General features: G+C 43.8%; 1 protein-coding gene across 2 annotated transcripts in view; it reads left to right on the top strand.

The window, feature by feature from the left end:
* The first annotated feature begins 2404 nt into the window (after positions 1–2404).
* The window catches only part of MBOAT1 (membrane bound O-acyltransferase domain containing 1), a 129516-nt gene continuing 108416 nt past the window's right edge, over positions 2405–23504 (top strand). Inside the window, exon 1 of one of the 2 annotated variants that reach the window (XM_060109583.1) lies at positions 2405–2679. In XM_060109583.1, coding sequence (XP_059965566.1) covers positions 2584–2679 — 96 coding nt within the window. In that variant the 5' untranslated portion in view covers positions 2405–2583. The remainder of the gene's footprint in view (positions 2680–23504) is intronic. The other variant, XM_060109582.1, reaches the window with a different exon arrangement.

Below are 23504 nucleotides of genomic sequence, written 5' to 3'. Positions count from 1 at the left end.
CCTGTAGCATCACCCCAAGCCACCTCATCTTTGAACAGTAAATGCAGTGCTTTGTCCACAGGAATGACAGGCCTGTGGGTGTATGAGTGGGCCTCTTGATAAAGAGAGAAATGTTTTGTTTTAGAGGAGGCCACGTGGCATAATGACTGAGTGCCCAGGTTCTGGAATCAGACAGGCATGTTTGATTCAACCTCCCTAAACACAGCCAAGATACCTAAACTCCCCAAACTCCAGGCTTCTCATCTATAAAATAGAGATTATAATAACAACCACGTGGGTTATTGTCACTGGTAAATGAGAGAGCTTTTTAAAAGGTATATCTAACATGTAATAATTAGTATTATGAATTGATCTCTGATGGAAACAGAGATAAAGGGGAAGGAAAAGAGAGTGCTGAGCCCATGGTGCAGCTCTTCTACATCTTAGAATCATACCCCATCCTCCAGAAGCCAGCTGAAGTAACCTGTAGTGTAACTGGTCCATCCTCTTGATACTGCATCACCGAATAGTTCTGTGAACACTAATTGTACTACAGTATCAGTAAAACAGAATTATTAAGATTTAAGTTCTGCGATGTTTTGTTTTCAAGATCTAAGCGTAGTTCCTCCATTTTTAAGGGAAAATCTTAGACTAGATGATAATCTGTGTTTTGTTGAGCGGAAGAAAATCCGCGTAGGACTAATCTTCTGTTTTTAAACCTACACCAATGTGAAGACTGGTTTTTGAAGTCTGAAGAGCATAGCTTTGTGGAAAATTATGAGTGGTCTGAGCATTTGCTTCGTAAATACTACCCAAACTGGCCTACTTTTCTTTTCTGGCAGTTCACATTTAAGTGTTGATTTTTTTTTTCTTTTAACAATGCTTTCAAGCTCCTTCTGCCCTCAAAAACCTCATGTAAGCTGTCATTTTGCTCAAGGTAAGAGGAACATTGCTTCAATTCTGGTCAGTTTCTAGAACTGTGTGATATTTAATGAGCCTGTCTAGCCTAATTGATCCTCAAGCATATGCCTGTGTGTGTGTGTGTGTGAGTGTGTGTATATGTGTGTGTGGTGTGAAAAGCAGATTGTCATCTGGTGGTGGTGGCCTCCTATAAAATATCCATGGGGACAGGGAGTGGTGGGGACATGAGTTGAGAAACTCTGGACTGGCCATTTAAAGTTCTGTGCAGCTTTTTGGTGATGAAACTCTTCTAGAAGGCCAGGGTGAGGCCCAGCCTTGGAGGGGAAGTTGTTGTGACTGTCTGACAGGCCTGCAGTTGGATTTGAAGCTGGAGGCCATGTTGATGACAATGTTAGTTCTGCCCCAAAGTTACTGGCCCCCTGTTTGGTCCGATTCTTCACCAACTAATCTGTGGCTCTGTGGCTATTACCAGCTCCCAGGAAACTGCTGATGCAAAGCTTTGGGCTTGGTTACCTGGTGAAGCCTAGAGATTGACACCAACTCAGTTTTCTTTGTTTTTTGTGTTTTCCTGCTTTCCTGAAAGCCTTCTTCATCAGCGAGCATACAACAGTTCTTGGAAAGGATCAAGACTTTTATGATTCTCAGAACCTATTAATCAACTGAAAGTTTTCCAAGTGCCAGTGATACACTTGGGTGTCTGAGGACACAGAAGCCAAGGGGCCAGGTACCTCTTTTTAGAACCGGTTCTGGCAAAAGCTGATCAGAATGCACATAACAATAGCGCCGTTTCTTACAGGGGTAAAAATTCATAATCCAAAGGGCTGGACATTAATGGTCAGAAGTTAGCAGTCCTAGTGTCTGCGCCTGTGTGACACAGACCATGTCAGATCAGGGTGTAGGAAACTATGTCTTGCCCACAGGCATGTAAGCAGAGAAAGGAGGCTGGGTGCTGGGGTGCTGGCTGGGAGCCCTGGGGTGTCCTTGGGCTTCGAGCCCCTGGCAGATTAACCCTTTGCCGCAAGGACTGCGAGGGGGAAGCCTTGCAAGGAAAGCGCAGGAAATCTTAGCCGGTGCGGGGACCGGGAGGGCCGGGGTGCCGACGCTGAGACAGAACCAGAACGGGGTGGGGTCAGGGCGGCTCCCTAGCGCAAGGAGCCCGCCGGGGTGACCGGGATGGAGGTCGTTTCTTGTGGCGGGGAGGGAGGATGGGGAGCTCGGGCGAAGGAAGAGCAGAGGCTCCTCCCGCCCCCGGGGCCGCGCGCCACCAGGCGCCGGGCTAGGCGGCGGCGCCCTTGTCGTCGCTTTCCCTCTCGGGTCGGCCCGGGCAGGGCGGGCCGGGTGGCGCTCGAGGGCCGGGCTCCGAGTCCCTACTTTTCCTCCCTCCCTTCCTCCCTCCTCCCGGGCAGTCCCGGGCGGCCGGGCCAATGAGCGGCGAGAGGAGGGGAGCGGGAAGCAAGCGCTCTCGGCCGCAGCCCTCCTGCCGCGCCCGCGGCCACTGCGCCAACGCCAAGTTTGCGCGCCGAGAGTTTGCGCTGGGTCGCGTCCTCCGGCTCGCCGCTCGGTCCCCGCGAGCCAGGCGGCCGCGCGGCCCTCGGGACAGCCACCCGCGCGCACTCGGGCGGGAGGACGCCGAGCGGGGTGGCGCGGCCTGGGGCCGGGGCTGCCGCCTCCCGAAGATGCAGGATGGCAGCAGAGTCTCCTCCCAGCCTCTCCTACCGCACCACGGGCTCCACCTGTCTGCACCCGCTCAGCGAGCTCCTGGGCATCCCTCTGGACCAGGTAACGGCGGGCGGGCGGCCCGCGGCTGGGGCGGGAGCGCGGGAACCCTCCCCGAGCCGGAGCGGGCGTGAAGCCTGCGGGGGGGTTGGTGGGGATGTTATCTACCTCCGTCCCCGCCCCCATAGCAGATTTCACTGCTACAAACTAGACAGGTGGAGTTTTGTTTGTTGGTTTTCAATTGATGTTTTTCTCCTGTAAGTGTGAAAAAAAATTGGTATACCTTGCACAGAAGGTTCGAATAAACTTTTTTGTTTTGTTTGAAGTTTTGGGTTTCCTCGTTTCCTGTAACCCAGGGCTAAAACATTCTGATAAATGACTCAAGTGTTTCTTTCATCAGTGTAGTCAAGTCTTTATTATTTTTAAGTTAGATGAAACTACTTAGAAACTGAACCTGAGTGATCTATAAGCAAAAGCCTGTAGCTTTTGAATGAGAGACCTGGGTTTTCTGCAGTGAGGCTTGTGGAATCGGGGTGACAGTTATTTTGTACCACCTGTGATCAACATCGGCAAGGGAGGAGGGACACAGGATGCTGTGGTTTTCCGAGGGCCTTAGGTTATCCAGTCAGTCTACCCTCGGGGGTCCAGGCTCCCTAGTAGGACAGGTTAGTGGGAGAAGAGAGGCACTGTTGCAGGTATTTGGACTGTCCAGCAACTGTCTGCTACCATTAAAACTGAAAATGGCAGCAAACAACAGTAATTCCAGGTAAGAAATTTTCCCGAGGGTTGAGGCTATCTTAACCCCTTTTCTTGTCTCTTTAGGTGCTGCAGGCTAGATAGGCCCTGTATTTAGCAGTGAGTCAATAAATATAGTTGACCCGCGAACAACACGGGTTTGAACTGCATGGGCCCATTTATATGTGTGTATTTTTCAATAGAAAATACTACAGTACTGTATCATCCGAGGTTGCTTGAATCCGCAGATTCCGAGGAACCACAGATACAAGGGGCCGACAGTAAATTATAGACAGATTAACCCTTATGTAGTTCAAGGGTCAGCTGTATGTTATTTAAATGGAATTCGGTAAGGCATGCTGGGGGAGGGCCCACTAGTGATCTTTTAAAAAATTCTTTTTTCCTTCAAACAAGAGTATACCTGTGGCTCTTTCCACTCACATTCCCTCAGCAACGAGGAAGTGAGACCTAGATGTTTCCCTCATTCAGATGCTGTTTACTGAGCCACCCTTCCACCTGGCTCCCTCTGAGGATCTGATTCAGAACTCCACCTGATCTGACTGTCGGCCATCAATTGTAAAATCCAGATGGTCAGGAAATTGGGAGAGGTATCAGCTGCTAACGCCTGTTCTTGTAGTGAGAGTATAGTGACTGCCAGGGACCTGCAAAGGCAGAAATAATAGCAAATTCTTTAGCCCTGAAATGAATTATAACTCAGAGCTGAATTTCCTTCAGGGGACTTTGTTGGTACGTACCCCTCTACTATCCATCACAATTTATTTTAATTGCATTTTCCATTTTCAGCAGTTCAGCACAGCTAGAGAGAAGAGGAATCCAGGGAGGTTTTTTGTATGGAAAGAGTTAGATTGTTAATGAATCCCAGAGATTGACGACTGAGAGGTGCCTAGGATGATGTTATTAAGTGCTTTGTAACCGCATCCACCCTCATCCTCCATCTCCTGGATTTCTGGCAAAGGAATTCTGGTTTTAATTTATAAAAAAGAACAAGAGAGCCTGTGGGATGTTTAAGGCTGGAAGGGAGGGATTTCTGGGATGAACTGAAGGAAAAATGTGGGCGATAGGCGAGGAAGGAGCACCTGTGATCTCTTAGATCTTAGGAAACCCCACTGCCCTCCAGCAGGGTCCAATCTAAGTGACTCTCTGTGGAAGAAGCACTTAAAGGGCAATGCCCCAGCTGGCTCATTTCAGGCCGAGGGAGAATCCCAAACCATAAATAATGTGGTTTGAGGCTAAACTGTGGCTTGAGAGTTTGGAAGCTTGATGTGTTTTTCTCCCTCGCACTTTCAGGGGCTTTTTGGTTGTTAGACTGACTTGGGGGTAATTTGTGCTCTGCCAGGAAACTTCCTTTATGACTGCTCGCTGGTATTCTACCCTCCTGGAGCCTCGGTGTCTTCACGTGTAAAATGGGAGACGACACAAAGACCTACCTTTGGGAGCCGAGACATTTTATATAGATATAAAATGCCCTACAGTCCTTGTATCAGACAGGGTCCTGGCAGGAAACAATTCAACTCAATGGATAGCAATGAAGAAACTTTGATGAACTACTTAGAGAGGTGTGGGTGGCATTAAGGGAACCAATAGAGGATGTTCAGGTACCAAGACCTGGGCAAGGGAAAGGGGAGAAAGTCCTCTTGCCAGGATACAGGGCGGAAGTAGAGAGAGAACCTCAGCCCTTGTGCTCCCCGTCCCCTGGCCCTTCCATCTCTTGCAGTGGCCCCCAGTGCGTGGCTGGCCTGGGGCACCTGGGCGATGTGGTCTGCAGGGGCTCCCCCTGGGGCACAAACTTGGGAAGAGAAAAGTGGAGCCAGATCTGGAGGACAGTCCTAGGATAAGAGCCCAGTCCTTGATACATGTTTGCTCCTGGCCCATTAAAGAGTGACTTTTTATTGGCCTCCAATTTGCTAACAATGATAAAACATATACCTCAAGTTGCCCGAGTGGTTCTTCATATGCCACTTAAAGATAGTGAATCCTTTTCTTAATGTCTTAACATTTCACACGTATATTTGTAATTTCTGTATTGATTGCACTTGTGAGAATGTCTTTGCCTTCTGGGTCTCCCTGTGTCAAGTTGTTTATTATTTGCAAAACCTGAAATATCTGTTGAACATTCTACTATGTGAGTGAAGAACTCTTTTTAAAAATATTTTTACTGGAGTACAGTTGATTGAAATGTTATGTTAGTTTCAGGTGTACAGCAAAGTGAATCAGTTATACATATACATATATCTACTCGTTCTTAGATTATTTTCCCATATAGGTTATTACAGAGTATTGAGTAGAGTTCCCTGTGCTATACAGTAGGTCCTTATTAGTTATCTATTTTATAAATAGTAGTGTGTATATGTCAGTCCCAATCTCCCAATTTATCCCTCCCCCAACCCTTTCCCCCTGGTAACCATGTTTGTTTTCTGTATCTGTGACTCTGTCTTGTAAATAAATTCATTTGTACCATTTTTTTTAGATTCCACATATAAGCGATATCATACGATATTTGTCTTTGTCTGACTTACTTCACTCAGTATGACAATCTCTAGGTCTATTCATGTTGCTGCAGATGGCATTATTTCATTTTTTTTTATGGCTGAGTAACATTCAATTGTATACATGTACCACCTCTTCTTTATCCATTCATCTGTCGACGTACATTGAGGTTGCTTCCATGTCCTGGCTATTGTAAATAGTGCTGCAGTGAACATTGGGGTTGCATGTATCTTTTCAAATTATGGTTTTCTCTGGATATATACTCAGGAGTGGGATTGCTGGATCATATATATGGTAGCTCTATTTTTAGTTTTTTAAGGAACCTCCATACTGTTCTCCATAGTGGCTGTCTTTAATTATTTTTCATCTGATTCTTCCATTTATCTGTTCTGTTAGCTTATGGGGGGGAGCCTGTGTGCAATTGTGGCCATACTCAGGAAAAGTCTATGATTTTAGTTTCCAGGGACTTTTACTAGCCTGGTCTCCTCCTAAAGATGTTAAATGCAAAATCATCTTATTAAATTAGAGACTCGAGCACAGCAGTTCAAATCCAGAGTATAGGAAATGGATGATTTAGGGGGCTTCACAGGTGCCTCACAGATGAGTTTGGTGAAACTGCGTTTCTAGAATGAGTTTCTTTCGAGCAGATGTGGAGCTCGGGCAAAGAACTGAGGATGACTGTTTTGTTTGATTTTTTTGTTTAAATCATCTGCTCATGCCCTCTCCACTCTGTTTTGGTCGTGGGGTATGGAATGATCTGTCTTTAAACTATCCTAGCCTTCGAAGTTTGCAAAATTGACTCAGCTACCAGGATAGACACGGTAATACTGACATTCCTAATTTGTATGGTACACGGTCATATCCTAGGAGCTGTGCAAGAGGAGAAATTCCTGGCTTTAAGGAATTTGCAGTTTGGTGGTGGGGAACTCTGAGTGCCAGGAAATGATTTTTGAGATTAAAGCAGTCCAGGTTTAGGCCTATTTATGTAAGCTTGTGTTACAGTTTCAAAGGCAGGATCAGTGAAGACCAGCTCTGAAGGCCTGACCCTCTCGACTCACGGTGATATCAGCAGTGGGTTTCGATGATTCCACCGGGGCCTCTGACCACAGTTTCTGTACCTGCCTGGAGCTTTCAGTCACCTGGTTGGTTCTTTTGCCTGTTCTTGGAAAGCCCAACCCTCAATTTTCTCTTCTTATCTAAATCTTGCCCTTGGTTAAAAGCTCAGCTCACATTCCACAGTCATTATTAAATCTATTAAATATTTATTTAACACTAGTAGTGCCAGGGACTTGGTCAGGTCTTAGAAATATAGGGATTAAAAAAAAAAATCAAGGTTTCTATCCTTGAAGAGTTTATACGCCCATGGAGGAGACAAAAGACCTATAGACGTGCCATGTCCTCACAGACCTATGTAGGTACTAATAGAGGTTTGTAGGTGGTACCTTAGTGGAACGGAGAAGGGAAAGCCACAGGACACCTTGGACTCTTGTGGACTTTACTGTTTACCTTCGACATGGTTTATATTTGACACTTGACACAAAATGTTACCTTATTTTGTTAGGTATCCTGCCTGGTTTATAATACTGAGTTTCAAACTAATTTAAAGTCTCCTTGAAGTCTAGGTTTTATCTGTCCTGGTATTCCAAGCAAGTAGTAGCGTGCTCAACAAATGCTTACCATTAGTAGCAATATATGCCAATGCTAATGATATGCATTATCAGACTTTGATACAGAATCTTGTTTTTAAAGTGGAGAGAGATGGATCTTTGTGGGGGGCGTGGGGAGGGTCCTCTACGGAACACTCCCCCTGTTGGCGCTGCCTCCAGGCTGTACTCTTGGGTTTCTGACTTGAACAATCTACTCTCCACCCTGGGGCTTTCCAGCTGACCCCGCTGGCTCAGGATGCATATGGCAGGTCACAGAATGTCCATCCTGCAGAGAGCCACTTCATTAATTTTTTTGGCCTCAGTAGTTCCTACCGGGCTAGGTCTCCTCTCCCCACTTAATTTCCCTTTCACTGTCTGATAGTGAAATCATTGGCTTATGGGAGGAGCATCATGTGGTTAGACTACAAACAGCAAATACTGAGTTTCTGCTGTTCCAGGAATTCCTGGGACTGGGTGAGGCTGTTATCATTCAAACATGAATAAAATAGGGTCCATCCTTGAAAAACTCATTGTTGGGTGGGGTGGGGACACAGAAGCCAACCAGTGTTGCTCCTGTGTGGTGCCTGGACCAGCAGCATCAGCCTTGAAACTTGTTAGAAATGTTATTCTCTGCCTGGCACCCTGTCTGCTGCTCTGGGGGCAGACCCAGCCAGCGGGGGATTTAATGAGCCCTCTAGGTGGTGCTGGGATGCCCAAAAGTTTGAGAACCACTGCTGTATACAGGTAATTGGGATACAAATTAATTAAGCGCAGTGGAGGGGGTGAGGTGTGGTTGTCAGAGAACATCTCACAGGTGGGGAGGACCACGAATTGGGTCTTGAAGGCCGAAGCGGTATTTGTCAGGCAAAGTGGGTAGAAAGAACAGCACATAAAGAGATGGGGAGGTGTGAAACTGTGCACTTCGTTCAAGGAACTGAGTCCACTGAAGTGGCTGGTGAGGCTGCCCTTGTGAAGATTTTGGGACTCTAGGTTGGGGAGGGAGGCAGGGGTCACATCATGAGGAGGCTGGGAGGCTCTGGTGAGGTGTTTGTACTTCGTCCTGCAGACCAGCGGGAAGCAAACTGTTTCTATAAAGGGCCAGACAGTAAATATTTTCGGCTTTGCAGGCAGTACAGTCTTTGTTGCGACGACTCAGCTGTGCCATTGTGCCGTGAGACCTGCCATAGACAATATGCAAATCGTTGGGCCTGGCTGTGTTCTCATGAAACTTTATTTATGGACTGAATTTGAATTTTATGTAATTTGCACATGTTGCAAAATTTTCTTCTTTTGATTTTTTCCCCCAACCCTTTAGAGATGTAAAAACACATAGTTAACATGCAGGCCACGCAAAACAGGCAGGGACTGGATTTGGCCTGGGGACTGGAGTTTGAGACCCCTGTTCTAGACTAATTTTCCTCACATTTGGTGGATGGACCATCATCAGTATCTATTGCCAACTATGCTTCTGGGATTTGACTCAGACCTAGTGAATCCAAATACATATCCGAGTGACAGGGCTGCCCAGGTGATTCTTGTGCTACCTGAAGTTTAGAGGCATTACTACCATCAAAGGGAAGGCATTGAAGGGTTTAAGGTGCGAAAGGATTTTCATGTTGTGAAGTGGGGCAGGAGGTCATGGCTGAAGGATGCAGGGCTGGAGCAGGGGTTTTTGACAATGAGTGGATGTTTAGAGTAGTCCTAATGGGGGAACAGAGAAGGAGCGGCCTGGGGTCAACTGAATGGGTTGCTGAGTATAATCAATGCGCTGAAAATAAAAAATGACAGGATTTGTGCCAATATGTGGTTTTTGTCTTTCAGCAGCTCCTTGTAGGAGCAAAAGTGAAATAAATAGCTGGACGTTTGCAGGGAAGGTTGTTGGAACGTTAAGAAGTAAGGGTGTTGAAAGATGCTGACAAGTAGTTGGAGGTGATGGCAGTGAAAAGGGAACATTTGGAGATTGGAGGGACTTTGAGGGGCGGGTGCAGGGGAAGTGAGAGAGCCGGGGGCCAGGATATTTAAGCTGAAGATTCCTAGTGAAGCTTCCCTGGGCAAGGATGAAAGTCAAGGTGTGGCCATGGGAGAAGGGGTGAAAGTCGATTCAGTTTAGCAAGCCAAGGAACTGGGGGATTTGATTGATCACCCTCCTAAACAGTGAAGCTGCCCAGGTGACTGGGGATGTGAGGTGGAGAGAAAGACTCTGTGGTACCTAAACTCTCCAGGAATGTGGAGGTAGATTGGTAGATCCTGACAGTGAAGAAGAACCAGAGAGGGTATGACAGGCTCTGCTATCAGGCACTCAGCCAGCCACTCTCCAGGGCGCATCTCATTTAATGTTAGGACCCAGAGTGGGGTCTGGAGGGAGGTACTTCCTGGCTGGAAGGACGGTGCCTCTCAGGGCGTTGGAAGAGCTCTCTTAGCCCCTTTATCAAAGGAGGCAGCGGCTGAGCCTGATGAGCGGGGGGGGGGGGGGGGGGGGGGGGGGTCAGCCTGCTCTGTTCTTTCAGTCCCACCACCCCCTGTTCCCTCCAACGGACACCATCCTAGGGCCCAGTTCACACTTGGCACCACTTAAACACTTTATTGAATAAATACAGTACCAAACAAAATGCATTCAGATGCTTTCTAAAGAAGTCAATTTTAAAGGTCTTTCCATTCAGATTAATGACAAACCCAGTAAAGGCAGATACGCTACTTTCACATAATTGGCTGATTTTATACAGCACTTGTATCTTTTAGTCCACAAGTATATTCTTAAAAGACAGAAGGATGGTGGAAGAAAAATGGTCCAAAGCAGCAATGGGGGAATCTGGAAAAGCAGTGACTTTCTTCTCTCTCCTTGCCGTTTGTGGTGGTAAAATGGGAAAGCAAACGCCTGGGGGCGGACAGTTCTCCCGCAAGGCTAAGAGGGAGGGAGAGAACTGGGAAAGGCTAAGAGAGGGAGGGAGAGAACTGGGAAAGACACTGAGGCTTCCGGAGCAGGGCAGACTGAGGGCTTTGAGGAGGACCTCGGCAGTGGGAGGGAGTTGGGGGGGGGGAACATAAATCGCGGAGGCGGAGGAGGAAGTCAGGAGCCCATGACTGCAAGCCTGCATGCCGGGCAGGAGGCTCAGGGATGAGCCTCGGGGTGCTGGGCAGGTAGAGGTGTCCCCTGGGGGCCCAGAGTCCTGCTAAAGGCCGCGGCCAGCGACTGACCCTGAGCCCTGTGGTCTTTCCTGGAGCTGCACACAAAGAGGGTGGGCAGCCTGGGAGCTGGGCAGGGGCAGGGGCAGGGCTCGAACCCAGGACTGCCTCTGCAGACTTGGCTCGTAGTCACTGCCCCGCATCCCAGCCACTGCTTCCCTGGGCGCTGTACCATCAGCGCACTGGATGCGTTCTTCCCTGCGCCTCAGATCCACTGCGTCGTTCACGCCTTCCAGCCTCTGCTCACACTTTTCCCTCTCCGTGACATGCATCCTCATCCTCATCTCCTTTTTCATCCCCTCCTGTCTGCTCTCTGTAATCCTGGCCTTGCTCTCTCCTCTCCCCTTATAGATCATCCCCCCACCCTCCCCCAGGGCCAAATGGATCCGATTTTATTTTCTTTGTTTCTCCATAGCACTCTCTCCATACTGTATGTGCTTCTTTTTTTGGTGGGGGGGGATTATGTTTATTGACTTTGTATATGCATATCTACTTGTCTGCCTATTGGTTATGTGTGTGTTTCTGTCTTTTTAAAAAAATTGAAATATATAGTTGATTTACAATGCTAGTTTCAGCGGTATAGCAAAGTGATTCAGTTATATGTATATTTTTCAGAGTGTATTCCATTGTAGGTTATTACAATATATTGAATATACAGTACATATATGCCCTGTGCTATACAGTACCTCCTTGTTGCTAACCTACTTTATGTATAGTAGTCTGTATCTGTTAATCCCATACTTGTAATTTATCCCTCCCCCCTCCCTTTCCCCATTGGTAACCATGAATTTGTTTTCTATGTCTGTGAGTCTCTCTGTTTTGTATATAAATGCATTGGTATTATTTTTTAGGTTCCATATATAAGTGATATCATGTAATATTTGTCTTTGTCTGACTTACTTCACTTAGTAGGATATACGCTAGGTCCATCCATGTTGCTGCAAATGGCAATAGTTCATTCTTTTTTCCCACATGGTGCCTCTTACTTTATGTCTCAGATATTTATCGTCTTTCTGCCCTGCCTGATTCTGAGAGGCTTCTCTCTGTAGTTGCTTATGGAGTACCGGATGCCAAATATTGGGCTAGAAGCGGGATACAGAGATTAATTAGGATCTCTGCCTTCTAGGAGACAAACCAATACGTACTTGGTAAATTACTTTATTACATGTAAACTCTTGTAAAGCATTGTGCTCAGTGCTCCAGAAAATGTGTACGCATGGGCCTCAGCACTCCTGGGCCTGTCCTGGGGAAGGTGAGGGGAGCTTCCTGGGAGCTGCTGCTTTAGAAGGAGAAGGGGAAAGTGCAGGGGTGAGGCCAGGTGGGACAGGCAGAATATGCCAGGAAGAGGAAGCTGTTTGAGCAAAGGTACTGAGGCTGAGAAAAGATGACCTTTCTTCTTGGGCAGTGAGTGAGGCTGAATCTTAGTCATCTTGGTATGCTTATTAGTATGAAGTAAGAACTAGATAAACTTGGTTCCATTGAAGTGGAATTTTATTCACATAATTTGCATTGGAATGGATGACTAAGTGATGATAAAATTAGGAGCCAGTTCTTTTTACCAACTGGTTAGGCCTGTTTATTATTTGGACCCTACATTTCAGATTGAATAGGCCTAATTTCTGATTTGAGAGTTAATTAATGGCCCAGTTACTGATAGTTAAATGTGAATCTTGGGTTGTTTAAATATAAAATTCTCCATTCCCATTTTCATTATGTGGAGTTGATAGATGCATTACTTACCATTATAAAGGCAGATATTAATATCATTTTTTTGGACCAGTTGTCTCAACTTGTGTGTGAACAACGTGTACAATTTTCCTTTTGCAGTTTGAAGTCAAGTCACTTATATATAAAAAGTGCTGTATACCCAAGTAGTCCCAAGTGTTTGTGAAGCACAGCCTCTGAATTACATTTATAAGGAAAAATTTCATGGAAAGATTATATCTAAGGAGATACAATCTGGAAATATCTTTTTGTAGCAGCAACTTGTAAAAAGAATTCAGTCTGTGTAATTTAATAACAGTATTTGGTTGTATGCTTTTCAGAGGCTTTCTATTTTAAGTAAGTCAACCCTTTCAGTAAACAAGACAAAGAGAGAACTTGCTGCAGTCTTGTTAATGACAATTTCTAGTAGTTTTGCCAGGATAGCAGAAGGATAGAGACTAATCAGCGGGAAAAGTAACTTCAAGTAGTTTATTCGGGTTAAAAATGTGCTTTATTAAAAGCCCACTATCCCATAGGGCTTAGAAACGTGGTCATCTGCCACAAGATGAACTCATTAACCGATTTTTCAGTGCGGGCGGGGTGGGGGGGGATCGCCCCCCACCCCACCCTGCACGCAAAAAATAGGCACTTGGTTAATCATTTACCAACTTCCTTCTAATAGTGGAGCTCTGCCTATAACTTTGTTATCAGTGGTTAATCTTTTTTGAAGTATTATTTTGAAAGTCCACACAGCATAAAAGGGGCTCTAAGTGTTGAGTTAGGATTTCTGGCTGGGGGGATGGTGCTGGGGATTTCACAACCATCGTATTATTACAGATATTCCATTCTCCAGCCTGTTTACCAAAACAACAACACAAAGCTCGGGTTTGAAAGCCTCATTTGAAAAAGGAGCAGGGGTACATTGGAAAAGTTTTGTTCAGGGAGTTCTAACTTCTTATTTCAAACAAGTAATTAAAAAATGAGTGGTTGTCTCCCCCCCACCCCCATTTTTGTCTCATTCATCATTCCGTACTTCTCATTTGAAACAGCAGAGGTATACAACACAAGGTTGCTAAGGCCTAGAGGAAGTTGCTAAATTCAAAAGTCATTTTGTGAAATTTCATGAAGTGGTTTAACTGTGAGTGTCACTGCGTTGAGACTTCTTTCCTCCAAAGACTTTTTTTTTTTTTATCCCTGGCATCATTTTTTGCTCTGTCTTTTTAAAAATTTAATTCCATTTATTTTAAATATTTATTTATCTGTAATGTTTTGTGTTCGATTAATTTTGTTGGTTTTTATTTTGTATAAATACAGTTTAAAGACTAGGTAGCTTATGTACTTAGTATCAAACCACAAGGTAGAAAAGGGGATGTAATGAAAGGTCAGTCCCTGTGGTGTACGCCCCCCTCACGCCCCCACCCCCAACCCCAGTTTGCAGCTGCTCAGATCCGCTCCCCGCTGGCGGCCAGTGGCATCCTTTCAGAGGTAGGCGAGGCAGCCATGTACACAGAATCTTTTTGTCTTTTCTGACACAAACGAGAGTGTACGGCTCTTCCACTCTTCGCCTTTTTAAAAAAACTTAACAGTGTCTCTTAGGGATTGATTCATATCTGCATCTACAGAGTTCTTGTGACGTTGACTTCCTTTCTGCCTTTTCTGAGAGTTCTGCTTCTCTGCTTACAGGAACGGCCTTGTCCTTTAGCAGACGCTGAAAGACGCTGGTGGGGGTGGGTGATGGGTTTGGGGAGGGGTCTCCCACATTGGCATGGTCCCCAGGAACATGGAGAACATGGGGACCACGTACAGTGGGGCGGGTGGGGCGGCGGGATGAGCACTGAGCTCCGGGCGAGCAGAAGATGGGCTTTGCCTCCAATTTCCCTGGGAGGGAGAGCGTACACTCTGGACTTAGGCATGAGGACATTGAAGATTCCCTTTCCCTTGTGCCCCAGGAATGAAAATGGTTCTGCCTCCCACTGACCCGGTGTCAGCGGAATTTTTGGTCTCTCCGTCTGCTGGAAATGATGCTCTTTAAGCCCAATGCAGCTCTAAAATTCTGTGATTCCAAGATCTTCAACAGTAGCAAGGAAGGCTTGGTTTTAGATTGTAAAGAAACCCTTCTTGAGGGTAAAGGCCCCCCTCCAAGGCCTTTTCTTTTTCTTTTTACTTTTCAGTGGATGTAGCTAAAAGGATTGTATCTGTATATTTTTCCTTTCTTGTTTCTCCCAGTCGAAATGTGCATTTCCATGCGTGTTGGCTGAAGCGAATTGACCTTCAGGGCTCTGGAATCTCTCTTCTTCCACCTCCTCATTAGAGTAAGGTCAGAACGCCTTAGGAATTTGTGTGCTTTCCTCTGGAAAGAAGACGGTGTAAAAAAGAGCTTCTGTTTCTTGTTTACTAGAGATGTTGAGCTGGCTTTCCTTCCTTCTCAATTCCAAAAGAGAATCGCCATTCATCTCCAGACAGTAAGTGTTAACCTGCCTGCAGGTTATTGAACAAAAGGGAAGCAAATCAATTTGTGTATGAAATTCTACTCAGAGATCTGTTTTCTATACATTGTGGAGGGAAGAACAAAAAGATTTTTCATTTTCTTAATGTGTAGGGTCTGGGGGTGGAGTTTACAAAAAGAGTATAATAAAGGACCATTTTGTAATCTCAGCCTTATCGAGTTAACATTTACCTCAGTTTTATAGTGAGCCTAAGTTGCAAAACTTAAGTTGACTCATGTGTTTATCTTTCTACTGAGGTACTGAGAGCCTTCATAGATGTCTTTATCTGATGGCCACTTTTGTTATCTTAGTTTGAAAGAAGAGCAAGAAAGGAGGCTATAAACTAAAAGTAATCATTTCATCAAGATACCAGATGGGACCCAATTTCACTGTCATAACCAATAATGAATTATGCCTGTGCATCTTAGCTAGTGGAAACTGCAGAGAGAATTAGAAAGACGGTAGTGGGCTGTAAAATAATTCAGAAATGGACCACTTACAAGTTTTTAGGAGAGCTGGAAAACCATCTCTTGTGTGCTTGGCAACCCTCAAATATTTATTAGAGTTATATGTGTTGAGATTTGGTTCTCTGTTGCAAAGTTTTTAGATGATATGGAGAAGTTAGAAACGAGCGGGAAAAATGGTTCTAAGAACAACTGGACTGAAGGTTCCTAAACAAAAAAAGGAAATGAACTTGAATAAAAGAGTTGACAAAAGATGGCAAGAGCCACAGACTGTGGAGCAGCCGTCAATGAGGACCATAAAATGCCGGTTAGGTAACCATAGATGGGGTGTGCCACTGATGCGCCTCATTTCCTGAAGAAGGCCTTGAACTTGATGGCCTCAGAGAAGTCCTTTGTTGTGTCATTTTGTAATTATCCCTCTTTAGCTCGAGTGAAAATACTAAGGGTCTCACCAATATTTCAAGAAGCGACTTGCACCTCATCTAAGGTTTGCCCTTTGCTTCATAATAATAGATCACATTCTATGGTAATTAAAAAACAAAACAAAACTTATTTTGGAATAATTTAAAATTCACAGAAAAACTGTACTGATAGTACAAACAGTTTTTATATGTGCCTCCCCCGGTTTTCCTCAATGTTAGGTACACTTGTCAAAAGTAAAACATCAACACTGATAGAAAACCATTAAATAAATTCCAGACTTTTTGAATTTCGCCAATTTTTCCACTAATGTCCTCTTTCTAATCTAGGATTCTGTACCTTACAATTCACCCATTTCAAGTGTACAATTCAGTGTTTTTTTAGTATATTCACCAGGTTGTGTAACCATTGGCATAACCAAGAGAAGTCTCAGGAGACATGACAAGTGAATGCAATGTGGTGTCCTGGATGGGATCCTAGAGCAGAAAAAGGGCATTGGGTAGTAAGGAAATCTGAATAAAGTATGGGCTTTAGTTAATACTAGTGTATCGATATTGGTCCACTAACTATGACAGATGAAACCTTTATATGTAAGATGCTAATAATAAAGGAAATAGGTTGTAGGATATATGAGAACTCTCTGTATTATCTTTGCAATTTTTCTGTAAATCTAAAACTGTTCTGAAAAATAAATTTTATTTAAAACATGATGCTTTTTATTTTAAATCAAGGATTATTAGTTGTGCTGTGTCTGTGAACATTGGGACCAGCGTGCTTTTAGAGAATTTTCAAGTCAGAAGAATGGAAAGAAAGCGCACAATTACACTGGTATGTGTTTGTGCTTTAGATTCACTTTTGCTTTAAAGTCAGATTTATTAAAATCATTGCATGCATCTAAGTCACTTTCAGTAAAGATATAAAGGACTTTTGGTTCATCCTGAATCCTCAGGCTCCTCATTAGGTAATCTTCATGAATGAATAGTTGTTTAGTAAGATAAATATTTCTCTCCCTGTAACATCAGACAGCAGAACCACCCCCGGACAAAACTCTCCAGGCATTTACCATCGCTCAATGAGATATTTCCTCATTATTTTGACCATAGAAATGCTATTCTGCATCTCAATTGTCCATTCAACAGGACCATTCTGAGTGTATATTGCTTAAGCCACAAGAGTTCACGCGAAAATCTTCTCAAGGAAGTATGGAGTGCAAGCTGTAAAAAGTGACAAAATTTTAGACCCAGGCTGTGTAATGAATGTTTGTGTTTCCTTCTGAGTTCTGTCCTGTGAACTTACCTTGCTCTAACATAGTAGGGACAATGCTGGAATAGACTTTGAAGAGCTGGGTTCTAGGCTTAGAGCCAGTCTTTGTAGATGTGTGACCTTGGACAAGCTATTTAACCTTTCAGAGCCTGATTCCTTATTTGTAAAATGAGCTAATATATATACATTAGGGGTGTCTGTGTATTTCAAATGAGGCAGGTGATCCATAGGGAAGATTTTAATAAACTGCTCAGTAATTATGTGGATGTTGTTTGCTATCATTTCCCCATCACCACCTTCATCACATTTTTGAAGCTCATAGGGAAAAATGCTTATGGCATAGCACTGAGCTTAAGTGAGGTGGGTGTAGGTGGCGTTCGGAGGGGAAGTTGGGTTTTCAGTTAGTATCTGGTGAAGAGTAAGAAAAGACTCAACTTTGGGGATTCAATGGGATGAAGGAATTTCGTACTTCAAGGCAGAAAAGATGGGGCAGAAGAAGGCAGTGAGTAAAGAAAGGGACGACAGGGCTTCCCTGGTGGCACAGTGGTGGAGAGTTCGCCTGCCGAGGCAGGGGACGTGGGTTCGTGCCCTGGTCCGGGAAGATCCCACATTGCCGCGGAGCGGCTGAGCCCCGTGAGCCATGGCCGCTGAGCCTGAGCGTCCGGAGCCTGTGCTCCGCAACGGGAGAGGCCACAACAGTGAGAGGCCTGCATACCGCAAAAAAAAAAAAAAGGGGGTGACAGCTGAAAAGAAAACATTTTTTTTTGACTGTAGTGAAATGGGAAGGTGGGGATCCAAGCGGAAACATTAGTAAATTTAGTGAGAACCCAGGAGGTGAGAAAGAACCTCGCATAGGAGTGACTCTTTTTATCAGGTAAACATTACCTGTGTTGGAATCAGATAAGGTGAGAGCTTTTGAACCTAGTTCCTATGAGGAGGATTACAGAAGGAAGAAGAGGTGTTTAACTTAAAGAAGAAAAGCCTTGGGCTTCCCTGGTGGTGCAGTGGTTGAGCGTCCGCCTGCGGATGCATGGGACACGGGCTCGTGCCCCGGTCCGGGAAGATCCCACATGCCGCAGAGCGGCTGGGCCCGTGAGCCATGGCCAGCCGCTGAGCCTGCGCGTCCGGAGCCTGTGCTCCGCAGTGGGAGAGGCCACAACAGTGAGAGGCCCGCGTACCGCAAAAAAAAAAAAAAAGCCTTAGATAGGATATAATAGTAGTTTTCAGATATTTGAAGAATATAATTATGATGTGTCCTCTGCAGAATTAAACTCACGGGATGGAAACTTTAGCGAGGTAGGTTTCAATTGTCAGAAAATTTCTTATTAATGAGAGTTGTGTAGGTAAAAGAATTGATCATCATTGGAGTTCATGAGTCCCCCATCCCAGGCAGTATTCAAGCAGAGGCTGTGTGGTGATGACTCCTATTGTCAGGGCCTACTCCCTTGCTTCCTGATGTCCCTCCCTGCTTGCCCTGAATTCTTTATCTAGCTGCCAGTCCACAGTGATCCTAGTTTTAGTATTAATTGACAATAAGTTAGTGGTTTAAGGAGTGACCTTTCTCAATGGGCATTTAAAGATAGAAAGATCCCTAAATGTTAAGCAGTAGAGGAATAGTTAGATTGAATTATGGTATACTCAAGCTGTGGAATTATATACAAGTATTAGAGAAAATAAAGTCAGATAGAAAGATATTCATCATATTGAGTGAAAAGTGCAAGTTGAAGAACAGTATGTATATTATGATCCCATGTCCTGTTTAAATTTAAAAAAATAAAAATGCTCTCTCTTTCATCTATTTATCTATCTGGTTTTGGAATGATAGTCACCAACGTGTAGCTAGTGGTCACAGTGACCTTGACCCTCTTAACAGTCACCCCGATTGCTGCAGAGGATAAAAGAAACTTTAAAATGTTTACATCTGTGTTTTATTAAGCAAACATAGTATTTGGGTATTTAAAAACATTAAAAGGAAAGATCTTCAAGACCCAAAGGAATGAAATAATTGTGCAAAATATCAGGTTGTCTGGTGGTTATTTTGGGGCTCTCCCAGTCATAAAGCCAATGGGGTTGCAGAGGGGGTTATAAGAGTGTCTTGGCGAACGGAACTCCTTTTGACATAAATGGAGAAACTGGAAACAGAAGTTGACTAAGAGGTGAACTAATGACTTCTGCTTGAGCCATATTAAGATGAGAGCTGGATTTCAAAAAATAAATGCCCTGAAGGCAGTGTGAGACATGAGAGATCAGAGCTGGGGAGATGGAGATTTGGAAGTCATTGGCATGGGTTGGGGTGGGGTGGATGAAACCAGGAAAAGGAACAAACTCACTGAGGGCGGAAATGAGATGAGACCGCAGCAGAGACTTGTCCTGGTGAACACTCCCCATTGAGTGCCCGTGGAGGAGCCCAGAGAGAACGCAGCATTAGAAAGGTAATTTAGTAGCACAGAAATGGGTGAGGGTGGGAGGGGTGTTGCAGGGCCCTCAAGGGATTGAATTTTTTGAGAAAAATATTGTTTGGGATAGTGGAGAAGGCAGTTTTAGAGAAGTGGTGAAGAGGGAAAATGATACAGTGTTTAGGGAAGAAATGGACATATGTGTAGACCATTCATAAGAGAAATCTGATGGCTTTGAAGAAGAGAGATGAGACAATGGCAGGAAGGGCCAAGGGGAGGTTTGTTTTCGGTTTTAAAGATAGAGGGGAGGGCTTCCCTGGTGGCGCAGTGGTTGAGAGTCCGCCTGCTGATGCAGGGGACATGGGTTCGTGCCCCAGTCCGGGAAGATCCCACATGCCGTGGAGCGGCTGGGCCTGTGAGCCATGGCCGCTGAGCCTGCGCGTCCAGAGCCTGTGCTCCACAATGGGAGAGGCCACAACAGTGAGAGGCCTGCGTACTGCAAAAAAAAAAAAAAAAGAGGGAGTTATCCATATCTGAAGACAGAAACGAAGAAATCACAAAACCTGTGGAGAAGAAGTTGACAGAGACTTGATGCAGAGTGGGTTAAATGTGAGAAGGGACAGGATCCAGCACATGGTCAGCTGAGGACACGGAGACAAGGTCCCCTCTGCACCCGGAAGGGTGGGTGTGGGCCTGAATCACTTCAAGATGGAGACAGGAAGAAGCATGGGGTGCTCTTGCTGAATAGCTTTAGCTTTGGTTTTTCATTTGACTGAAGAATACCTGGATGAACGTGTGAAAACAGAGTTATCAGCATTTGTTCTTCAGAAAGAGCCGAGTAGATGGGAACCATCAAAAGGGTGGGATGGGGCTCAAAGTATCATAAGGACTTAAGGCATCCTAAGGACATAAGGTGTCATGAGGTGGCTCAAGTTGTCCTTCTTTACAGTGGTCACCATCAGAATCACTTGGGCAACACTTTAAACACAGGGATTCCTAGGCCCTACCCCTGATCTTTCTGAGTCAGAATTTCCTAAGAAGTCCCAGTCTAAGACTGAGGGAGTCTAAAGAATCAACCTACATCAGCGAGCAGGGAGACAGAGTAGTGGAAATCAGTGAAGGAGAACAGAAAAAAAGAATGAAAAGAAATGAGGACAGTTTAAGAGACTTCTGGGACAGCATCAAGGGTACTAACATTCACATTATACTGGTCCCAGAAAGAGAAGAGAAAGAGAAAGGGGCAGAGAACACATCTGAAGACATAATAACTGAAAACTTCCCTAACCTGGGAAAGGAAACATATATTCAGATCCAGGAAGCACACAGAGTCCCAAACAGGATCAGCCCAAAGAGGACTACATCAAGACACATTGTAATTAAAATGGCAAAAATTAAAGAGAGAATCTTAAAAGCAATCAAGGGAAACACAAGTTACAGGCAAGAAGGGAGTGGCATGATCAGATTGGATTTATCCAAGGGTACAATATGGTTCAGTATTCACAAATCAATCAGTATGATGCACCACATCAACTGAAGAATAAATATCATATGATTGGGACTCCTTGGTGGTCCAGTGGTTGGGACTCCATGCTTCCACTACAGTGGGCAATGGTTTGATCCCTGGTTGGGGAACTGGGACCCTGCATGCCGTGCGGTGCTGCCAAAAAAATTAAAAAAATAAAAATCATATGATCATCCTAATAGATGCAGAGAAAGCTTTTGACAAAGTCAACATTCATTTATGATAAAAACTCTCAACAAAGTGGGTATAGAGGGAACATACCTCAAAATAATAAAGGCCATATATGACAAGCCCACAGCTAACATCATACTCAGTGGTGAAAAGCTGAAAGCATTTCCTCTAAGATCAAGACAAGGATGCCCATGCTTGCCACTTTTATTCAACTACTATTAGAAGTCTTAGCCACAGCAATTAGATAAGAAAAAGAAATAAAAGGAATCCAAATTGAAAAGGAAGAAGTAAAACTGACACTACAGATGACATGATACTCTACATAGAAAATCCTAAAGACACCACCAAAAAGTAAAGCTCATTAATGAATTTAGTAAAATTGCAGGATACAATTAATATACAGAAATCTGTTGCATTTCTATATACTAACAATGAGCTATCAGAAAGAAAAATTACAAAATTAATCCCATTTATAATTGCATCAAAAAGAATAAAATACCTAGAAATAAATCTAACTAAGGAGGAAAAAGACCTGTACTTGAAAAACTGTAATACATTGCTGAAAGAAATTGAATATGACACAAGCAGATGGAAAGATATACTGTGCTCATGGATTGGAAGAATTAATATTGTTAAAATGACCATACTACCCAACGCAGTCTACAGATTTAATGCCATCTCTGTCAAAAAACCAATGACATTTTTCATAGAACTAGAACAAATAATTCTAAAATTTGTATGGAAAAACAAAAGGTCCTGAATAGCCTAAACAATCTTGAGAAAGAAGAACAAAGCTGGAGGTATCATGTTCCCTGATTTCAAACTATACTACAAAGCTACAGTAATTAAAACAGTATGATATTGGCACAAAACCAGACACACAGATTAATGGAACAGAATAGAGAGCCCAGAAATGAGCCCACACTTAAATGGGAAATTATGACAAAGGAGCTAAGAATTTACAATGGGGAAAAGACAGCCTCTTCAATAAATGGTGTTGGGAATTTTGGACAGCTTCATGCACAAGAATCAAACTAGACTACTCTCTCTCACCATACACACACAAAAAATTCAAAATGGATCAAAGACTTAAATGTAAGATCTGAAACCATAAAACTTCTAGAAGAAAACACAAGCAGTAAGCTCTTTGACATTGGTCTTAGGCAATATTTTTTTGGATATGTCTCCTCAGGCAAGAGAAACAAAAATGAAAATGAACATATGGGACTACATCAAACTAAAAAGCTTTTTCACATTGAAGAAAACTATCAATCACACAAAAAGGTCACCTAATGAATTGGGGATGATATTTACAAGCAGTATATCTGATAAGGGGTTAGTAACCAAAATATACAAAGAACTCAGAAAACTCAATGTCAAAAAACCAAACAACCTGATTAAAAAATAAGCAGATGTTCACGTCCCTGTTTGGGTCCCAAAAATGGGGGGGCAGACAATCTGCATAGACATTTTCCCAAAGAAGACATACAGATGGCCAACAGGTACATGAAAGGATGTTCAACATCACTAATCACCAGGGGAATGCAAATCAAAACCACAGTGAGATACTACCTCACCCCTGTCAGAATGGCTATTTCAGAAAGACAACAAATAACAAGTATTGACAAGGATGTAGAGAAAAGGGAGCCCTTCTGTACTGTTGGTGGGAATATAAACTGGTGTAGTCATAATGGAAAACAGTATGGAGATTCCTCAAAAAATTAAAAATAGAATTATATAATCCAGCAATTCCTCTCCTGGATATTTACTCAGAGAAAACAAAAAACACTAATTAGAAAAGATATATGCACCCTTATGTTCACTGCAACATTATTTACAATAAACAAGATATGGAAGTGACCTAAGTGCCCATCAATAGATGAATGGATAAAGAAGATATATATACACAATGGAATATTACTCAGCCATGAAAATAATGAAATCTTGCCATTTGTGACAACATGGGTGTACCTAGAGGGTATTATGCTCAGTGAAATAAGTCAGACAGAGAAAGATAAATACTGTATGATTTCACTTATATGTGGAATCTAAAAAACGAAGCAAATGAACAAACATAACAAAACAGAACAGAGTTATAGATACAGAGAACAAACAAGTGGTTGCCAGAGGGGAGTGTAGTGGAGGGAGGAAAGAAATAGGTGAGGGAGATTAAGAAATACAAACTTCCAGTTCTAACACATATATATGGAATCTAAAAAAAAAAAATGGTTCTGAAGAACCTAGGGGCAGGACAGGAATAAAGACGCAGACGTAGAGAATGGACTTGAGGACATGGGGAGTGGGAAGGGTAAGCTGGGACGAAGTGAGAGAGTGGCATGGACATATATACACTACCAAGTGTAAAATAGATAGCTAGTGGGAAGCAGCCG

The sequence above is a fragment of the Mesoplodon densirostris genome, chromosome 10, assembly GCF_025265405.1.
Source record: "Mesoplodon densirostris isolate mMesDen1 chromosome 10, mMesDen1 primary haplotype, whole genome shotgun sequence".
NCBI classification, from domain to species: Eukaryota; Metazoa; Chordata; class Mammalia; order Artiodactyla; family Ziphiidae; genus Mesoplodon; species Mesoplodon densirostris.
This window is presented reverse-complemented; position numbering and strand designations above follow the sequence as displayed.